This window comes from Tamandua tetradactyla, chromosome 1 (genome assembly GCF_023851605.1).
Source record: "Tamandua tetradactyla isolate mTamTet1 chromosome 1, mTamTet1.pri, whole genome shotgun sequence".
In the NCBI taxonomy this organism is placed as follows: domain Eukaryota; kingdom Metazoa; phylum Chordata; class Mammalia; order Pilosa; family Myrmecophagidae; genus Tamandua; species Tamandua tetradactyla.
Genome location: NC_135327.1, coordinates 140,816,016 through 140,834,686, shown reverse-complemented (window position 1 = coordinate 140,834,686; position 18,671 = coordinate 140,816,016). Strand labels below are relative to the sequence as shown.

The window sequence follows — 18,671 nt, the reverse complement described above, 5'->3', positions numbered from 1 at the left end:
CTTCCTTAAAACTAGGTATTATCTTTCTTGAAAAACTTCTCCAGTATTATAAGCCCCAAATGGCAACCAATTGCTTCAATTTTAATATCTTGGTCTATTAATGATGTTAGGAAATTTTTCCAATAATAATTAGTCATTTGAGTTTTTTCTAGTGACATACATATTCATGACTTTGTTTCATTCATCTTTAGGTTGTTTTCCTTTTTCTTTCTTATTTCTAATAATCTTACTAACATTGTATGCTTTTGCATGTTTTATTTGCATTTTTTTCTAGTATGACTTTTTTTTTAATTGTGGTATTGTTGATATATGAAGTCTTTAGTATTGTATTTTTGTATCTATTTATCTTAGCTTAATGGTCCCTGCCAGATAATACAATCAGATAAATATTCACCTATATTTTATTCTATTATTTTTATGGTTTTTCTTTGTATATTTTAATTTTAAGTACTCTAGATTTTATTTTAGAAAAAGGTGGGAAATACAGACCTAACTTTATTTTTCCCCAAATGATTAGTGTATTCTTAATACAATGTGTTGATGAACTCCATCCTTTCCTGTACCAATTTGAAATGACACATTTTATCATATTTTGAATTATGAATAAATCAGGTATGTTTCTAAGCTTTCTTTTTGGTTATACTGATAAGGATCTCTCTTCTGGTGCTTTTGTCATATTGTTTAAATATCAAAGATTTATAATATGTTTTATATATGAAAAAGAAAGTTCATACTTATCATGCCTCTTTTCCAATCCATAATTTATTCTTCCAACTGTGCCTTGTAATCATTTTTATTTCAGAAAAACTTCAGTGATTAATTTAGGAATAAATGTACTCTTTTAAAATATTTTTATAACCCTTGGGCATTTATTCAAATATTCTTTTATATTTATCTATACACATCTGTACGTTTATCCTTCCTCTATATGTCTTTCCTTATTCAAAGCATAGCTTTTAGAATTTAGAAATGTTTGGGTTTTGATAAAATGGTTTTCTTTATATTGATACCATTATAAGATACCCTTGCCTTCTCTTTTTTTAAAAATTTTGACTATTGTCTCTTGTTTCTATACTATAAGCAATATTGAAATAGCTGATGCCTCCTCTTGTCCCTCCTCTTTCCCTTGGCATCAATTCGGCATAGTATCCTTCTATGCATCTTGTCTACCCTATATGGCTTTTTATGCATGCTGACTTGACTGCCTAAATTTCTCTAAATGTCACACTGTCTCCATGCCATCAGTAGATTATGCTACTCACTTCTTAATTTTCTGATTCACTGTAAAATGAGTAACAGAATAGGATTGCGGTCAAATCCTTGCAAAGCCTGTGATCAGGTTTATGATCTTGCTCAAGTTTCTCAACTGCCTTGAGTTTATATTCCCTTTATTTTTAAAAATTGTGGCTTATAATACTTATTTCATACAGTGTTGTAAGGATTAAATTATATAGTCTTTTTAAAGCACCCACCATATTACATGGTACGTAGCAGTCTTTCAATAAACAAATATTAAGCATTACTTTCAATAAAATATGAAAATAATTATTAGTTTGTGTTTTTCATGTATTTTTTTCATTTGGTGTAAATGTTTATTGAATACATTCATTTCATGAAATACCTTCTCAGTAAATATTTACTGAATGACTGTTGTTTTCTAAGCAATCACATGTACTCCTGCATTCGCTTATTCAACAAGGATTTTTGAGTTCCACATAAGTTACGTCTTGGGAATATAATAGTGAAAAGATGGACATGGTCTCTACTATAATGAACCTGCCAGTCTTCCATCTTTCTAGAAGTAGATAACTTACACAATTTCTGAATAAGTTATTTTGTTCTGCTAACTCCCTTTTTAGAATCCCTAGTTTGCTAGTGCTTGACTTGCCTGGAAATAATTTTTCCATTTGATTAGTTCATGTTCATTTCCTATTTTGCTCAAACCTCTACTAAAATGCCTGCTGGGGTAAATGTTCAGAATTTAACTGCACTTCCCTTACAAATTAAAATTTATTTTTCTGTCAAAACTCATAAAGTACAGAGCCAAAGGAACTATTAGCTGCAAGGATAATGTTGGTAGATAAGGAAAAGTCCTTTATGTTAACTGAATGTTTCCGTTTTTCAGCCCCCACAAAATTTAGCTGACCAATACATTTCCTCACATTTATAAACTAGCCAAGTTGACACATGAAACTAACCATCCCACATGGTATGTTTTATTAAATTGAAAATATATATCAATATCCAAAGTAGCAAATATACTTTAAATATTTCAGTTAACACAATATCTAACCCATGTTTATATAATTTTTTCATTAAGTTGTCACAAGCTAAAATGGAAAAACAATAATAAAATTTCAGGAATTTTTAGGTTAAAATTAAGCTAAAGTTCTAACTCTCTAACAGCTCAGGTATAAACAGAGTTCCTCAAGGGAGACAGACACAACCTTGAGTGATAATATTCCAGAAAGTTTATGCAAGAGGTTTATAAATGGAACTGTTCTTACAATTAAACAAATATAGTTTGAAATAAAAATAAAGCAGGGTCCCAATCTCAAATGTCTACAGGACCAATCAAGTAATAAATGAGTGAAGCAGGTGAGATATTAGCACAAATGAGTACATTGAATGATTGGGGCAGACTGTGCTTCTTTTAAAAGGAGCAGCCTCTTTCAGTACCTCAGAAAGTCAGCCTTCTGATTATACAACTGTTTGCTGCACCATTGGAATATGAACCCAGAGTCATCAGATCAAATAATCTTTTAAGAAAAGTTGAAAAATTATTTTTGTTGGAAAATCTACCAATTTTTAAATTTTGGCAACAAATCTTATAATTTAAAAATTTGTATAGGGTGGGCCAAGGTGGCTCAGCAGGCAGAGTTCTTGCCTGCCATGCCGGAGACCCAGATTTGATTCCTGGTACCTGCCCATGCAAAAAAAAAAAAAGATTGTATATACTAAACTAAGCATTTGCATCATATATGTATCCTGCTGGATGCTAGTTTGCAGCATCTGGCAGGAAATAAATGTTAAGACATGGATTAAGGTCTATCTTATATATTTTAAGAAATTCAAAGTGCTGTCTTACCCTCTTTGTCTTTCATTTACTTATATAGAAATCTGTAGAAATGTGCACATATCTTTAAACTGTTGTAACCTATCAGTAATAAATGGAAATGTGGTATTGCATAAAATGAGACTACTTATGTTTGCCAGAAAACACGTTAAAATATTGTGTAATAGTCAACTTAGTGGACTAAAAACATCTATGTTTGGTGAAATATTTATTAGAATCTATTTTTTAACATTTTTTATTCCCTTTTAGTTTAGTTTGCTTGAGTAGTAAAGTTGGTATCAAGTGAAAAAAGCTAAAATTATGTTTAGTGCAATTATTTATTTTCCACTCTTCTCAAAACTAAAACAAATTAAAGAACAGCATCCTTGAATATGATAAAAGCCAGATTTCTTGGAAAACTATGTTAATTTCTGAATATCCTACCTTTTTTTGAGGAAATTCCAGGATAATCTGTAATTTGCCAGTTTGAAACTGTTGTGTACCCCAGAAAAGCCATATTCTTTAAACCTGATTCAATATTGCTGGAAGGGACCTTTTTGATTAGGTGGTTTCCATGAAGACGCGTCTCCACCTGTTCAAAGTGGGTCCTTTACTGGAGTCCTTTAAGGGGGAACGATTTGGGGAAAAGCTTTAAAGCTAAAATGAGACCCAGACATTTGGAGACGTAGAAACAAAACGTCCACAGGCAAGTTGTTTGAAAGATAAAGGACCAGCAGATGCTAGCATGTACCATCCCAGCTGACAGTGGTGTTTCAGACCCATTGGCCTTTCTTGAGTCAAGGTATCTTTCTGTGGATGCCTTAGTTTGGGACATTTTTATAGTCTTAGAACTGTAAACTTGCAACTTAGTAAATTCCCTTTTTAAAAGCCATTCCATTTCTGATATATTGCATTCCAGCAGCATTTAGCAAACAAAACAGTTATGTAATTGGCATGGATAATAGTTATCCTGTGTTCTGATTCAATTACAATATTTAAGTAAATTTATAAAATGACTAAATGGTTCATAAACTAAAATATCCTGTGGCTCTAACTTTATTTTTAAAGGTAACACTTTATAATGCCCATTTACTTATTTAAAAATTGTATTATCTTGCCATCTAAGGAGTTTCTGTTAGGATTCAAATATCCAGGTATTGGATTTTCTGCTTTATTCAATGATTTGAATTTGATACTTAAATTTGGCCCACTGATCTATTTATTTTGAGTAACTATGGGCTGAGGTATGCATCCTTGGAGGTAGATCATATTGAGTTGAGGACTTTCCCTGGGTAGCAAGCTGTCAAGAGAAAATGTTTGACAAATTTCCTGTTCAAAGCTCTCAATATTCCATTCCAACCTGTGAAGGGAATATGTATTCTCCATCCAGTCAACCAATCCATAGCCTTAAATCTCCCACAGTTAATATCAAGTTTATGTTTTCTCTCCTTTCAACACATTCACATACCCACACCCTTCATGCTATTAGTGTTCCTTCCACGACTGACTTCTTTGTATTGTTTTGGAAATATATTTAATGATCATTTCAGCCCAATTCATGTGTGTATGTGGTGAGGGAAAGCTATACATTGAGAGTTCCTTCTATGATATGCTCAGCCCTTCATGCCACACACCCACCCTGCTACATACTGTTAATTCTTCAAACATGTGTTGAGCACCTGCTGTGTGCCATGTACTGAGTAAGATTCTTGGGGCTCAGATGATGTCATCTTTCATCCTGCAGAGCACCCTTCATCTGGTAGAAGAGACAGATGTGAGCATGATTTCAATGTAACACGATAAGCATTCTAATTGAGAAATGTATTACGTATAGTGGCCTCATTCTTGACTCGCTCATTAAATATTTTTAAGTGCCTAAATATTTTATCAGATAGTGTTCTGGGTACTCAGTATGCATCAAAGGAACAAAAGAGTCAAAGATCTGCTCTCAACTGAAACATCTGCAGAACATGTAGAAAGAAAGGATTTCCTCAGCATTATAAGGCTTGACTCCTATTTTCATGGTAAATAATAATTTTACCAGTGCACAAAATTAAACAGCTTCTATATACTAGCAATAAAAAATTCAAAAATGAAATTAAGAAAACAATTCCATTTAAAGTAAATTTAAAAAGATAAAATAGGAAGAAATCTGATAAAAATTAAATGACTTGTCCAAATATGCTGCCAGGATTTAGTTCTGCCTTACCAATGAATTAGCAAGAGTGGAACTCAAACATCCCCATGTTCAGCTCCCAAGCTTCCATTTTATGATATCCATGGGAAAGTTCAAGTTGCAACCTTGAACTTTTTTCACTTTTAAAGAACGTTTCTATGATTAGTAGTGAAAGCCTCATTGTCCATCACAACTCTGCCAGCTGGAAGGGAAAGTGGAGGGCACACATTGCTGCTATCGGTGGACTGACAGGACGCCGCCACATTAAATAAAGTCTTAGCTATGAATACTGCAAAGAGCATTGTGGGCAAAAACATTTTCAAAACATGATGGTGGGAACCAGAGGACCCAAGCTTTCTTTTTAGTGGACAGCTGCTATGTCTTTGCCTGAAATCATACACCCTGGACCTGGGGTACACAGTCTGACAGACAGCAGAGAGGGGAGGTGCTGCCCCTCCAGGTAAGACTGGGAAGGAGGTCTGAAAGAATGCCCACAACTTCTTAGTAACAAAGAAAAAAGTGTGGTTCAGGGTTCCATGCCACTTTTCTGCTTTCTGTGCACACCTGCATTTATAATAACAACCACTTAGGACAGAGTCAGACAGTGGTTTTGATCTGTAAGCAGTGAAGTGAGACAAGCAATTACCAAGCTGTGGGCATCTTCAACATATATTTGTTACCCTTGTATGAGAGTGGCCCAGGTCTCTTATGGCCCTGGCTCCATTTCAGGCTTTTCACAGCCAGGACCTCCTCGAAGCCCTTAAAGGTACACTATGGGCAGGAGCTCTGCATGTGAAGGACTCAATGTTATCTGGGCAGAGACTAATCCTGCAACAGAATTCTTTCTGGGGCACATGTCCTCCCCTGCCTCCAACTCCTCTGGTTCCTGTTTTATGACTTTTGTCATTCCACTGGTTTTTAACCTGGCTTTATTTCCTGACTCCTATGTGAATTCCCTTCATGACTATGGCCCAGATGGGCTCTTTGCTCTTAACCATTAGTCCACCCTTGAAATTCTGAAAGAGACATCCAGGTTTCAATCTGGTGTGCTCTGCCCCCACAGACTCAGAGTTATTTCTAATTTGCTACCATCTCTCCCCAGTATGTTTCAAGGTTGGAGGGAAATAATATTTTAAAAGGGTTACATGATTGTGAGAGTTCCAAGCAATTACAGATTCATGGGGACAAATGTGAGCATTTTGAAGGAAATGACACTCATTGGCATGTTGTGCTTGGCCTTACAAGTGATCTTAAATTGATTGTAACTTAACTTTGAAGTCTCACATACAGCTAAGCACCTCCATTACTAATCTACAATGTCCACTGCATTTGACATCTTAGCCCTTGGGAGGCCCTGTTTGTCTCTTTTGGCCTCTCCTTCACATTCCAGTCATGGACCACCAAAGGAGGAACAAGACACCTATGAGAGAGCAGTCACAAATTTCTCTGCTCATCCTGTGCCTTGCCATCCTTACAGGAGGGATAAGAGAAGCTGTAGGAAATGTAGCCAGTTTTGTATGGCACATTCTCTGCTCTTCCAAATCCATTCCTGGCTAAGGTTCAGGACATGTTACCTTGCTCTAGTCTTCCTTTTACATTTGCCTCTGTGATAGGTAGGTTGGAATGGAAATGAGTTAATGAACAAGAGTTCTTCCAACCAGATCATTCGTTTTAAGATAAGCTTAAATCTTTAATAAGTTAGTGAACCTTAATTGAGTACATGCAAGATGTTAAGCTATGGGCCAGGGCTCAAAGATGAATACAGAAGGGTTCCTATCATAAAGTAGTGCACAAATGGAGAAGACATGTTTAAACATGTGCTGATAACAATGTACAGTGTATGCAATAATCAATGCATATAAAAGTACAGAGAAAGAAGTTGTATTAGCTAGTGTTCTCTAGAGAAACAGAATCAACAGGAAATATCTGTAAATATAAAATTTATAAAAGTGTCTCATGTAACTATGGGAACATAGAATCCAAAATCCGTAAGGCAGGCTATGAAGCTGATGACTCTGATGGAGAGTCTGGAGGAACTCCACAGGAGAAGCTCGCCAAAGCAGGAAGAGAAGAGAGGCTGTCTCTTCTGAATCCTCCTTAAAAGCCTTCCATTGATTAGATTAAACATCACTCATTGCAGAAGACACTCCCCTTGGCTGATTACAAATGGAATAGCTGTGGAAGCAGCCGACATGATCATGATTTAATTCTATGAAATGTCTTCATAGCAACAGACAGGCCAGCACTTGCCCAATCAGACAAACAGGTACCACCACCTGGACAAGTTGACAAATGAACCTGACCATGACAGAAGTAATTAATTTTTTCTGGAGTAGTCACTTGAAGGATCCACAGATATGACTCCTGAGATATTCTTAAAAAAAGAGTAAAAGTTCTGCAAATGGACAAGGGAGAGAAGAAATTGCACATAGGGGAACTGAACATGCAAAGATATGATATGGCTTGGGAACTGTATTAGTTTTCTATTGTTGCTATAAAAAATTACCACAACATTAGCAATTTATACAGCACAATTGATTACCTACAGCTATGTAGGTTAGAGGTCTAACACGGGTCTAAATTGAACGTGGATTCAGGGCCGCATTCCGTTTTGGAGGCTCCTTGCCTTTTCCAGCTTCTAAAGGTCAACCACAGTCCTTGGTTCATGGCCTGCTTCCTCCCTGTTCAAAGCTAATAACAGTGCTTAAGTCCTTCTCACACTTCAAATCTCTCTTTCTTCTATCTCATCTCTCCAACCCAGACGGGAAAAGGTCTCTGCTTTTAAGGAATCATGTGATTAATTCGGGCCCCCCTATATGGTTCAGAATAATCTCCCTATCTCAAATCTATACCTTTAATCACATCTGCAAAGTCCTTTAGTCATACAAAGTAACAAATTTACAGATTCCGGAGATGAGAATTTGGACACCATTGGGTAGCCTTTATATTCTACCTGCCATAGAAGCTATAGTTGATATTAAAGAATTGAAATGGTTGTGGGAGGTTTGGAGAAGGAGGCAGGTGCCATGCAATGAAGACCCTTGCATACCATACAAAGGAATCTAGACTTGCTGCTGACAATGTTGGGATCCTTTGAATGGTTTAAAGCAAGGTGAAAATTGTGTTTGTGATAGAGAATACTTACTGAAGCATAGAGGACAGACTCAAGGGGGATAGGACTTGAAGTCAGTGAAGATAGTTAGTTGGCTATTATTCTAGTTTGCTAGCTGCCAGAATGCAATATACCAGAAATGGAATGGCTTTTAAAAAGGAGGATTTAATGAGTTGCTAGTTTACAGTTCCAAGGCCAAGAAAATGACAGTTAAAACAAGTCCATAGACATGTCCAATTTAAGGCATCCGGGGAACAATACTTTGGTCCAAGAAGGCCAACAACGTTCAACGTTTCTCTCTCAGCTGGAAGGGCACATGGCAAACATGGTGGCATCTGCCGGCTTTCATGTGGCTCTACCAAAAGGGGACTCTCTCCAAAATGTTTCCTCTTTTAAAGGATTCCAGCAAGCAACTCCACCTTCAGTGGGTGGAGACACACCTCCATGGAAATCATCTAATCAAAAGTTACCACCCACAATTGGGTGGGTCACATCTTCATGGAAACAATCAAAATGCTCCCACCCAGCAATATTGAATGAGGATCAAAGGGCATGGCTTTTCTGGGGTCCACCACAGATTCAGACCTGCACAGCTATTGCCACAGTCTCAATAAGAAATGATGAGGACATGTGTATGGCACATTATAATTTTGTCTATTCTATGAAACTATCTGATAATGTGTAGTTTAACTGATTTTATGAGTGAAATGCCCCCATAAAACCAAATTTCCCTCTGAAAAATTATCAAAATACCTAGACTCTGATATTATATCATTTAAGTATATAATTTCATGGATTCCAGGTTTTGGGCCTAGAAGATGTTTACTATTCTCTTACCATAAGCCCCATGGATTTACATGGCCCTTTCCCACATAAAGTCCTAGCTTGTCTTACAAAAGGTAGCCTGCAGACCCCCCTGGGAGTTCAGACTCTGAGAGTAAGTAAGAGATCCTACGGAAAGTGAATAATTTAAAAACAGAAAAGGGGTGAGGACCAAATCCTGGGCAGCACCAACTAAAGGAAAGAGTAGGGAAGAAAATGGAAGAGTAAGGAGACAACCACAAAGCCATATGTCTTGGAAATCAAAAGAGAAGAGAATTTCAGGAATGATGAACTGTAATAGGTCAATAGTTAATAAATGCCATAAAATTATCAAATAAGATAAGAATGTATAAATATATCTTAGATTTAATAATTAAGAGGTCACTGGGGCTCCACTTCCAGCCCAGATGGAGTAACAGTACCAGAGGTACCCTCCCACCTAAAACAACTAAAAACCTGGTCAACTATATGAAACAATGGTTTTCAGACTTTGGGCAGCTCACAGCACAAGACGGAGGACTTTGGGAGTAGGGAACAAATGAGGTAAGGCCTAGAATTGCCCATGCTTTCTGCCTAGAAAGAGTTTCCAGGGCATAATGGAAGGAGGGAAACCCAAAGAGAGCAAGGTTGCCTTGATGATTTGAGGACACAATTTGGAGTTCAAGGAGGTCAAGTTGACTAAAATACATAGGGGGAGAGTGGAGAGCACTTCACAGAGAAAGAACTCCAAAGATCTGAAGAGGGTTCCCCTGGAATCTAGCTGAGAATTGATTCATATATGTATGTTGATGCTACTGAACCTAGGAAAGAACTCCAAAAAGGAGGATGTGAAACAATACCTGGAGCTCACACATGGCTGGGAAAAGTTTGTGTCAGCCATTTTAGAAAGATGTGGCTATAGATAAATATGCTGGTTGATGTGGGGAAAGAGTTTAGATTGTTCATAACAGTTGCCTAACTTTTTTTGGTCAGTGACAGATGCATAAGAAAACTAAAGTTTGCTATAACAGCTAAGGGGGGAAGTCAAGCAACAGGCTTACAAAGCCGTGCTGAGAGCCCAACTGCATTAGGAAAGCACTTCAAATGGGGATATTGTTTATTTTCAGCAGTGAAATTGAGGGAAAGAGAAGGAGATATGAATGGTAAGGACTTACTTTCAAGTTTGTACTACCTCCCAAAGCATGCCAACCATGTCCTGGGATGAGGCCAAATAAGTAGATAATATTAATGAGGCAACAGGTATCTGGCAGACTAGTACCACAGCCACTTGAACAGATCCAGGTTGCCTTGCAGACATCCACACAGACACCTCATTGTTTCATGAGATTCCCTTTCAGAGAAGTTCACTTGGTAAAAGTTCTTACTGAGCTTTTCCTTTCCTTGGAATGTTCTAAAATTTCAATTTTTGACATTTTTTCCATACTACTATATGTCATCCATGAATCATGAACTGTTTAACTTTTAGCTCTAGAGTAAATGTTTCCTTCCAATTGCAGTTACCAGCAAGGCAATTCAGAAACACAAGTATCTATTGTGAAATCATATTTGTGAACTTATGACATTATAGCTAACCTTTTGTTGTATGTTCCCTTTGACAATTTAAGATTGGGCTTTATGCTATATTTCTTAGATGGTGCATTTTTAAAATATGGCAAATTTGGATTCTGAACCCGTTTGTACGTGTAATATGAAAATGCAACCATTTTCTCCATGTCTGATACTGTTTATGAGTGGAACATTTTCATCTACTAGACCTAAATCTGAAGTTTTTAACAAGAAATAGACCTGCTTAAAGAGACAGCCTATGATTTCACAAATAAGTCACTTTTCAATGACTATCAGTATCCACATTTTGATTTTTTTTTAACTTTCAAAGAGGCTGAACCACTTGAGTCTTTCCTTCTAAGAGAAACTTATTTTTAATAGAGGAAACTCTTTACAAGCCAGCCAAAATAGAAGAAAACTTATTGTGTCAGTTTGTACAAAAAAGCCATGTTTTAGTCCTGATCCATCTTGTGGAGGCAGCCCTTTCTTTTAATCCCTATTCAGTACTGTAGGTTGGCAAGTTGTTTAGATTATCTCCACAGAGCTGTAACTCACCCAATTTTGGGTATTGAACCTTTGATTAGAAGGAGATGTGACTTCATGCATTCCAGGTGGGTCTTGAGTAGTTAGTTGGAATCCTTTAAAAGAGGAAACATTTTGAAAAAGCATCAGAGCCACGAGAACCACAAGAACCCATGCAACCAGAGACCTCTGGAGATGAAGAAGGAATATGCCCCTAGGGAGCATCATGAAATAAGAAGTCTGAAAGAGAAAGCTAGCAGATATTGCTATGTTTACCATGTGCCTTTCCAGTTGAGAGAGAAACCCTGAACTTCATTGGCCTTTCTTGAGTGAAGGTAACCCCTTGTTGGTGCCTTAATTTGGACATTTTTTATAGACTTGCATTAATTGGGACATATTCATGGCCTTAGAACTGTAAACTTTCAACTTAATATATTCCCCCTTTTAAAAGTCGCTCAGTTTCTGGTTTATCACATTACAGTAACTAGCGAACCAGAATACTTCGAAAACTCTTTTTCTGGACATTTATGATTTAACCTTTTTTTGATTTATGTAGAAACTACAAAGGCAAATCAGAAAAATCAATTTTGCCTTATCAGCTTTCTTCACAGGTTCTTAGGCATAAAGGCAGCATAATCAGTGGAGTGACAGAGACAGATAATAGAAAGGGAAATCTCTCCAGTCTTCCTTCATTTCTATGGCACTAAAACCTGCCATCATGCATACGTGGCCCATGCACCAATAAACTTCAGACTGCGGTGGTTTAAAATGGACCTCTATTCAGGGAAAATACAGCTGAGCATTCTCTAAGCTAGATACAGATCTAACTCTATCTGCCACTATGATCTAATCACAGCACTCCCTTGCTGAAGATTCTGCTCTGATTCCCTATTGTGTACAGCTTTGGTTTTCAAATATATTTTAATATCCTTTAATATTGAAAGCAGTGCATATGCATTGGGGAAACTACAAACATGTGAAATAAAAAAACATTACATTCTTACACCAGAGAACAGCACTATAACAGCTTAATTCTTAGCCTTCTGGGTCTTTATATATTCACATTCTCATAGGTAAAAGAATATCAAATTCTAATACATTTCTTGCTTTCTGGCACAATAATATGTATCACTTCACCTTCTATCTTCCCTCCTGTAGATGTGGAATCACCCATTTTTCTGAGACTTGCTGGTTTATCTTAGTGGAGAATGAACAGTAGAGACCACAAATAAAGTGCTAGCTGTGCTCTTTTTGCTGAGAGGCATTGTTTTTAGACCATTCTAATGGGCAAAGCTAAGAAATCAAATTTTTTAAGTTATGAGTTCTTATTGATATTTATAATTCAATTTTTACATTACAGTGTTTGCTTAATTTCTTTGGTTTTATAATTGTACACTTGTTCTCTATAATTAAAAATCTTGATTCTTAATATAATATATATTTAACAGTTTTAACAGTTGTATTGAATTGTCATTTGTGTACCATAAAATTCACCCATTTTAAGCATGCAACTTCATGATTTTTAGTATATATACAAAGATTTATTTTCATTTGCAAACATTCCCTTCACCCCAAAAAGAAATCTCATGCACATTGAGTCACTCCCTGCCCCAGTCTCCATTCCTGTGCAACTGCTAATCTACTTTCAGTTTCCATAGATTAGATTACCTATCCTGGACATTTCATATAAATGGAATCACACAATGTATGGTATTTTGTGTCTACCTTCTTACAGTTAGTATAGAGTTTTAGAAGTTCATCATATTATAGCATGCTTCCATAATTCATCTTTTTTGTTGCCAAATAGTATTCCATTATATGGATATACCACATTTTCTTTATCCATTCATCAGTTAATGAACTATATGGGTTGTTTCCACTTTTTGATTGCTATAATAATGTTGCTATGAAAATTCATGTACACATCTTTGGTGGATTTATGTTTTTATTACTCTTGGGTAGGATACCTAAGAGTGAAATTGCTAGGTCATATGGTGAGTGTATCTTTTACATTATGAGAAACCACCAAACAATTTTCCAATATGATTATTCCATTTTACATTTCTACCAGCAATGTTTAAGGATTCTAATATTTCTGCACATTCTTGCCAACACTTGTTCTTGACTGTCTTTTTTATTATAGCCATTCTAGTAGATGTGAAATAGTATCTCACTGTGGTTTGACTGAATTTTCCTTATGACTAAAAATGTTAAGCATCTTTTCATGTACTTATGGGACATTTGTGTATCTTCTTTTACAAAAAGTCTTTTCAAATCCTTTGCCCATTTTTTAATTGGGTAATATGTCTTCTTACTATTGACTTGCAAAAGTTCTTTATATATTCTAGACACAAGTCCTTTATCAGATATATAATTTGCAAATGTTTTCTCTCAGTCTGCAGATTGTCTCTTCACTTTCTTAGTACTTTAAGTATCATAATTATAAATTTTGATGAAATCTAATTTATCCTTTTTTTTTCTTTTACTGCTTGTGCTTTTTTGGTATTGTATCTAAGAAATCATTGCTAAACCCAAGGCCAGGAAAATTCACTCGTATATCTGATTCTAAAATTTTATAATTTTACCTCTTAAATTTAGCTCAAAGGTCCATTTTGAGTTAATTTGTGTGTGTGGTGTGAGATGGGGACTTTTTGGCATATGCATTTCCAGTTGTCCTGGCATCATTTGTTGAAAAAATGGCTCTTTCTCTTTTGAATTGTCTTGACACTCTTGTTGAAAAACAATTACCTATAAATAAAAGAGTTTACTTCTGGACTCTCAATTCTATTCCATTGATCTATTTATTTATCCCTATGTACCATACTGTCTTGGTTACTGTAGTTTTGTACCATGTTATGAAATTGGAAAGTTTGAGTCCTCCAATTTTGTTTTTCTTTTTCCTCATTGTTCTGACTAGTCTCAGTTCTTTGCCTTTCAATATGAAATTTTGGATCATATACTCAGTTTTTGCAAAAAAGTTATTTAGGATTTTGATAGACATTGATGTGAATCTGAATATCAATTTGAGGAGTCTGGCTTTGTCTGGCTTTGTTATTAGGTAATACTGGCCTCATAGAATGAGTTAGGGAGTGTTCCTTTCTTCACTATCTTCTCAAATAGTTTCTTAAGGATTGGTATTAAATAATTAAAATGTAATGCTTATCACCATTCATCAGTGAAGCCATCAGGGCCTGGGTGTTGCTTTGTGGGCACATTTTAAATCACTGATTAAATCTCTCTATTTATTATAAATCTTTTAGATATCCAGTTTCTTCTGGAGTCACTTTCAGAAATTTGTGTCTTCCTAAGAATTTTTCCATTTTTCCATTTTATTTAAGCTGTCTAATTTTTGGCATATTGTTGTTCTCTTACAATCATTTTACTTTCTGTAATGTGGGCAGTGATGCCCCCTCTTTCATTCCTGATTTTTATAATATGTCTTCTTTTTTTCTTGGTTAGTATAGAGCCAAATGTTTTTATATTTTATTGATATTTTCATAGAAGCAAATTTGGTTTAATTAATTTTCTCTATTTTTCTATTTTCTACTTCATTTATTTCCCCTCTAATCTTTATTTCCTTTTTCCTCTTACTTTGGATTTAGTTTGTTCTTCTTTTTCTAGTTTGTTAAGATGGAAGTTTAGATTATTGATTTGAGATTTTTTTTAACATAGGCGTTTACAGCTGTAAATATCTCTCTGAGCACTTCTTTAACTGAATTCCATAAATTTTAATATGTTGTGTGTCTTCATTTTCATTAATCTCAAAGTATTTTTTAATTTCTTTTGCAATTTAGTATTTGATCCTGTGTATATACTCCAGGAAAAAAACTGGTTCTTAAACTTAATCCATTCCTGTGGGTGTGAACCCATTGTTAAGTAGGACCTTTTGTTAAGGCTTCTTCAGTTAAGACCCAAATCAAGATGGGTTTTACTTAATGCTGTTACTGGAGTCCTTAATAAGAGGAATGAAATTCAGACAGAGAGAACACCATGGAAATTAAGAGCTGAAGGTCAATGGAACCTGGAAGAGAAGGGATAGGTTGCCATGTACATTGCCATGTAACAGAGGAGCCCTAGACCTAGGATACTGATAGCCAGCCTGAGAATGCCAGTCATGGGGAAGAAAGCAATATCTTGATTTGGAATTTTTCCTAGCCTCAAAACTGTGAGCTCATAAATTCCCATTGTTTAAATTAACCTACTGCATGGTATTTGCTTAAGCAGCTAAGGAAATTATAACAGACACATTAGTCATTTAGGGTTGTGTTTAATTTATACATGTTTGTGAATTTCTCAAATGTCCCTTTGTTGTTGATTTCTAACTTAGTTGCATTTGGAGAACATACTTTGTTGATTTCAGTTCTTTTAAATTTATTGAGCCTTTTTATATAGCTTAGCATATGGTCTGTATTAGTTTTCTAGGGCTGCCATGACAAAATAATCACAAACTGGGTGTCTGAAAATAATAGAAATTTATTCTCTCACACCTTAGAAGTTCAGAACTCCAAAATCAAGGTTTTAGCAGGGTTGGTTCTTTCTGGAGTCTGAGGGAGAATATGTTCCAAGCCTCTGTCCTAGCTTCAGGTGATTGTTGGCAATCTTTGGCATTTCTCGGCTTATAACTGCATCACTCCAATCTCTGCCCCCATTGTCATATAGACTTTCTTGTGTCTTCTCTGCATCTAACTGTCTCTATGTCTATCTTTATACATAGAGACATACTAATTGGGTTTAAGGTCCACCCTAATCCAGTATGACATCATCGTAACTTGATAAGATCTGCAAAAATCTGTAAGGTCATATGCACAGGCACTAGGGGTTAGGACATGAACATTCCTTTTAGGACATGAACATATCTTTTGGGGGAGTGCAAATCAGCCCACTACAGTGTGTCCTCTGGCTCCCCAAAATTCATGTCATTTCCATGTTCAACATCCCTAAAAGTCTTAACCCATTTCAGCATCAACTCTAAAACCAAAATCTTATCTAAATATAATCAATGAAAAAAGTTCCAAATTTCATTATCTAAATTATCTAAATCAGATATGATCCATTCTGGAGCAAAATTGCTCTCAATCTGGGACCTATGAAACTAGAAAACAGACATAGGATAGATATCCCCATTCCAAATAAGAGAAAATGAAAGGAATAAAAGGGTCACTTGTCCAAAGCAAGTTTGCAACCCAGCAGGGAAATTTTTATTAGGTTTCAAGGTCTGAGAAGAATTCTCTGTTACTCCAAACTTTGTCCTCTTGACCCTGCAGCAGTGGTCCTGCCCACTAGGTCTAGTGGTGGCTACTTCACCTTCTCAGCCAGGCTGTGCAGTCCTGCTCTTTCAGCTCACAGCCTCTGTATTTGTGGCTCTGCTAAGTCATTCTCCCTTCATTTTGTTCCATCTCTGCCCCTTTCAGTCCAAGCTGGAAGTGTTTCTGTTAGTATAAAATTCTCAAATATTTGCCACTGTATGTGCAATTCATGGGAGTTCACACCATCAAACAAGAGAGTCTTCCACAGATCTTCCTGAATAATCTCATATGAAAGCATTTATAAGATATCTATTTATCCATTTTATCTCCTCCTTAATGCATAAAAAGTATAGTGGCTAATAATAATCTTGTGTTCTCTTTGCTAGTTACATGCTATGGGAAAAATTCCTGCAACCAGAATGGCAGAGTTAAAAGCCAAGTATACCTTGCTGCATGATACTGTGATAAGGTATGCTATTTACCAATATGGGACATCTTTTTTATCATATTTATATTTCTTACTTATGATGGGACCTGTGGTAGTTTGCAACGCCTCCCAAAAAGTAGACCCTGAGATAGGTAGTTTAAGAAATGATACTAGAGATGACAGTGAGAGTGTGGAGAAGTGACACAAGGAAGAAAGAAAGGAAAGCACCCATGTTGATCTTTGGCTTAATACTGTAGACGACTGAGGCTCAGTTTCCCTCAGGACTCTCTGAGTGACTATGAGAACATATCTTAGAATTGTCCCATGGAGGGATGAGTAAACTAGGGTATTGGTTCCACTAATCCCTCATTGATTAAGGATTTTTCTTAGGATTATCAGCTCTTGGCATTTTTAACTTACCCTTTGAGCAGGCCAAGAAAACTCCCACTGACAGAGAAGGTGCTAAGGCAGAGAGAAACAGGTGCAGTTTGTATGTAAGGTAACTGTTCTCTGAACCTGCAGGTGACCTCCAGAGTGGACCAAAGTGATTTGGGTGGGGCATTGACAGTACCTGCCTTAGGACACTCCAGCAGGACTTTCTCTTCCCCACCTCTCTTCACCCTAGAGAGGTAAAAATTCTACAATAACCCCTGTTTACATCTGCTAGGACTTCTGTCTTTACTTCTCATCTGTTCCTTCTACCTCTACCTCCCCATCTCAGCCAAGTCCCAGTCAGAAACCAATTTTAAGAATAACTGTTAGTGAATTGTTCAACAGTGCTTCCTGAGTACCTGCTATGAGACAGTGGAAAGGAGAGTGAAGAAAGAAAGGGAAATCTTATTCTTTTATTATCATTTCTCAAGCCTAGTTCTTCCTTTTCCCCACTTCCTGACTCACATCCATGGTGTCTACATCAAAAGCCAAAGAGAGACAGTAATAGATTAAGTACTCCAATCTGCCATTCTCCCACCATCCTTTCCTCAAAGTTTTCAAGCTTGCCCCTACTTCTTATCTTGCCCAAAGTAAATTGGTATTTTGGGATTAGAGAGCAGGAAATAAGAATAGGTGACTAGGAGGAGAGCAGAGATACAGCCATATGCAACCATTACTTAACACCCCACTCCATGCTTACTCAGCTCCAACCAGGTTCCTAGCAACCCTCCATAGCCCCCAGCCTTGGCTCCTCCTCCTTCTCTTCAGCTCCAAGCCAATTCCCCACCCTTACCAGTAATAGAGACTCCATTCCCCCATGGTTCCTGTAGTGGGAAATATTCTGAAAAAGATTACCCCAGACTTTCCATATAAAGCCTCCAAGTTCCTGAATCTTCATAATGACCCCTTAGATAGCTCTAATCCAGAGCCCAACAGAGCCTTGCAGGGTTACTGCCATTTGAGTTCTTCCTCCCCTGCCCCACAACTCAGCTCCCTGTGCCCCAGTGTCAGATAGGAACCCAAGATCAAGACCACAATGTTATTTCTTCCTGCTTCAAGGCTATGTTGCAAAGTCATTAATTCCCTTTTGCCACCCACATTTTACCCCCTCTTGACCACTTAGTTCCCTCTCTTGTCATTACAAACATCCACTACTCTTCCTCACTCCCACTGCTATGTGGACAGGAAAGATATGAAGAAGTAGAATCTCCACTCTTGCTATTGGGGTGAAGCAGAGCCAAAAAAGGCTGGAAATATGGACCTAAAAATGAATGAGTTTTTCATAGAAGCTTTGTTATGAGTTGTTAGATTTTCTGTAAGACCATATTTCAAGT

The 18,671-nt window shown here is 36.6% G+C and overlaps 1 protein-coding gene across 3 annotated transcripts in view; it reads left to right on the top strand.

Annotated features, from left to right (window-relative positions):
- CCDC146 (coiled-coil domain containing 146) overlaps positions 1–18,671 on the top strand; it is a 176,189-nt gene that overhangs the window by 95,440 nt on the left and 62,078 nt on the right. For 2 of the 3 annotated variants that reach the window (XM_077155844.1, XM_077155834.1), the window contains exon 3: positions 16,865–16,947. The exons of the other annotated variant lie outside the window; for it this stretch is intronic. In XM_077155844.1, coding sequence (XP_077011959.1) covers positions 16,865–16,947 — 83 coding nt within the window. The remainder of the gene's footprint in view (positions 1–16,864; positions 16,948–18,671) is intronic. 3 annotated transcript variants of the gene reach the window in all.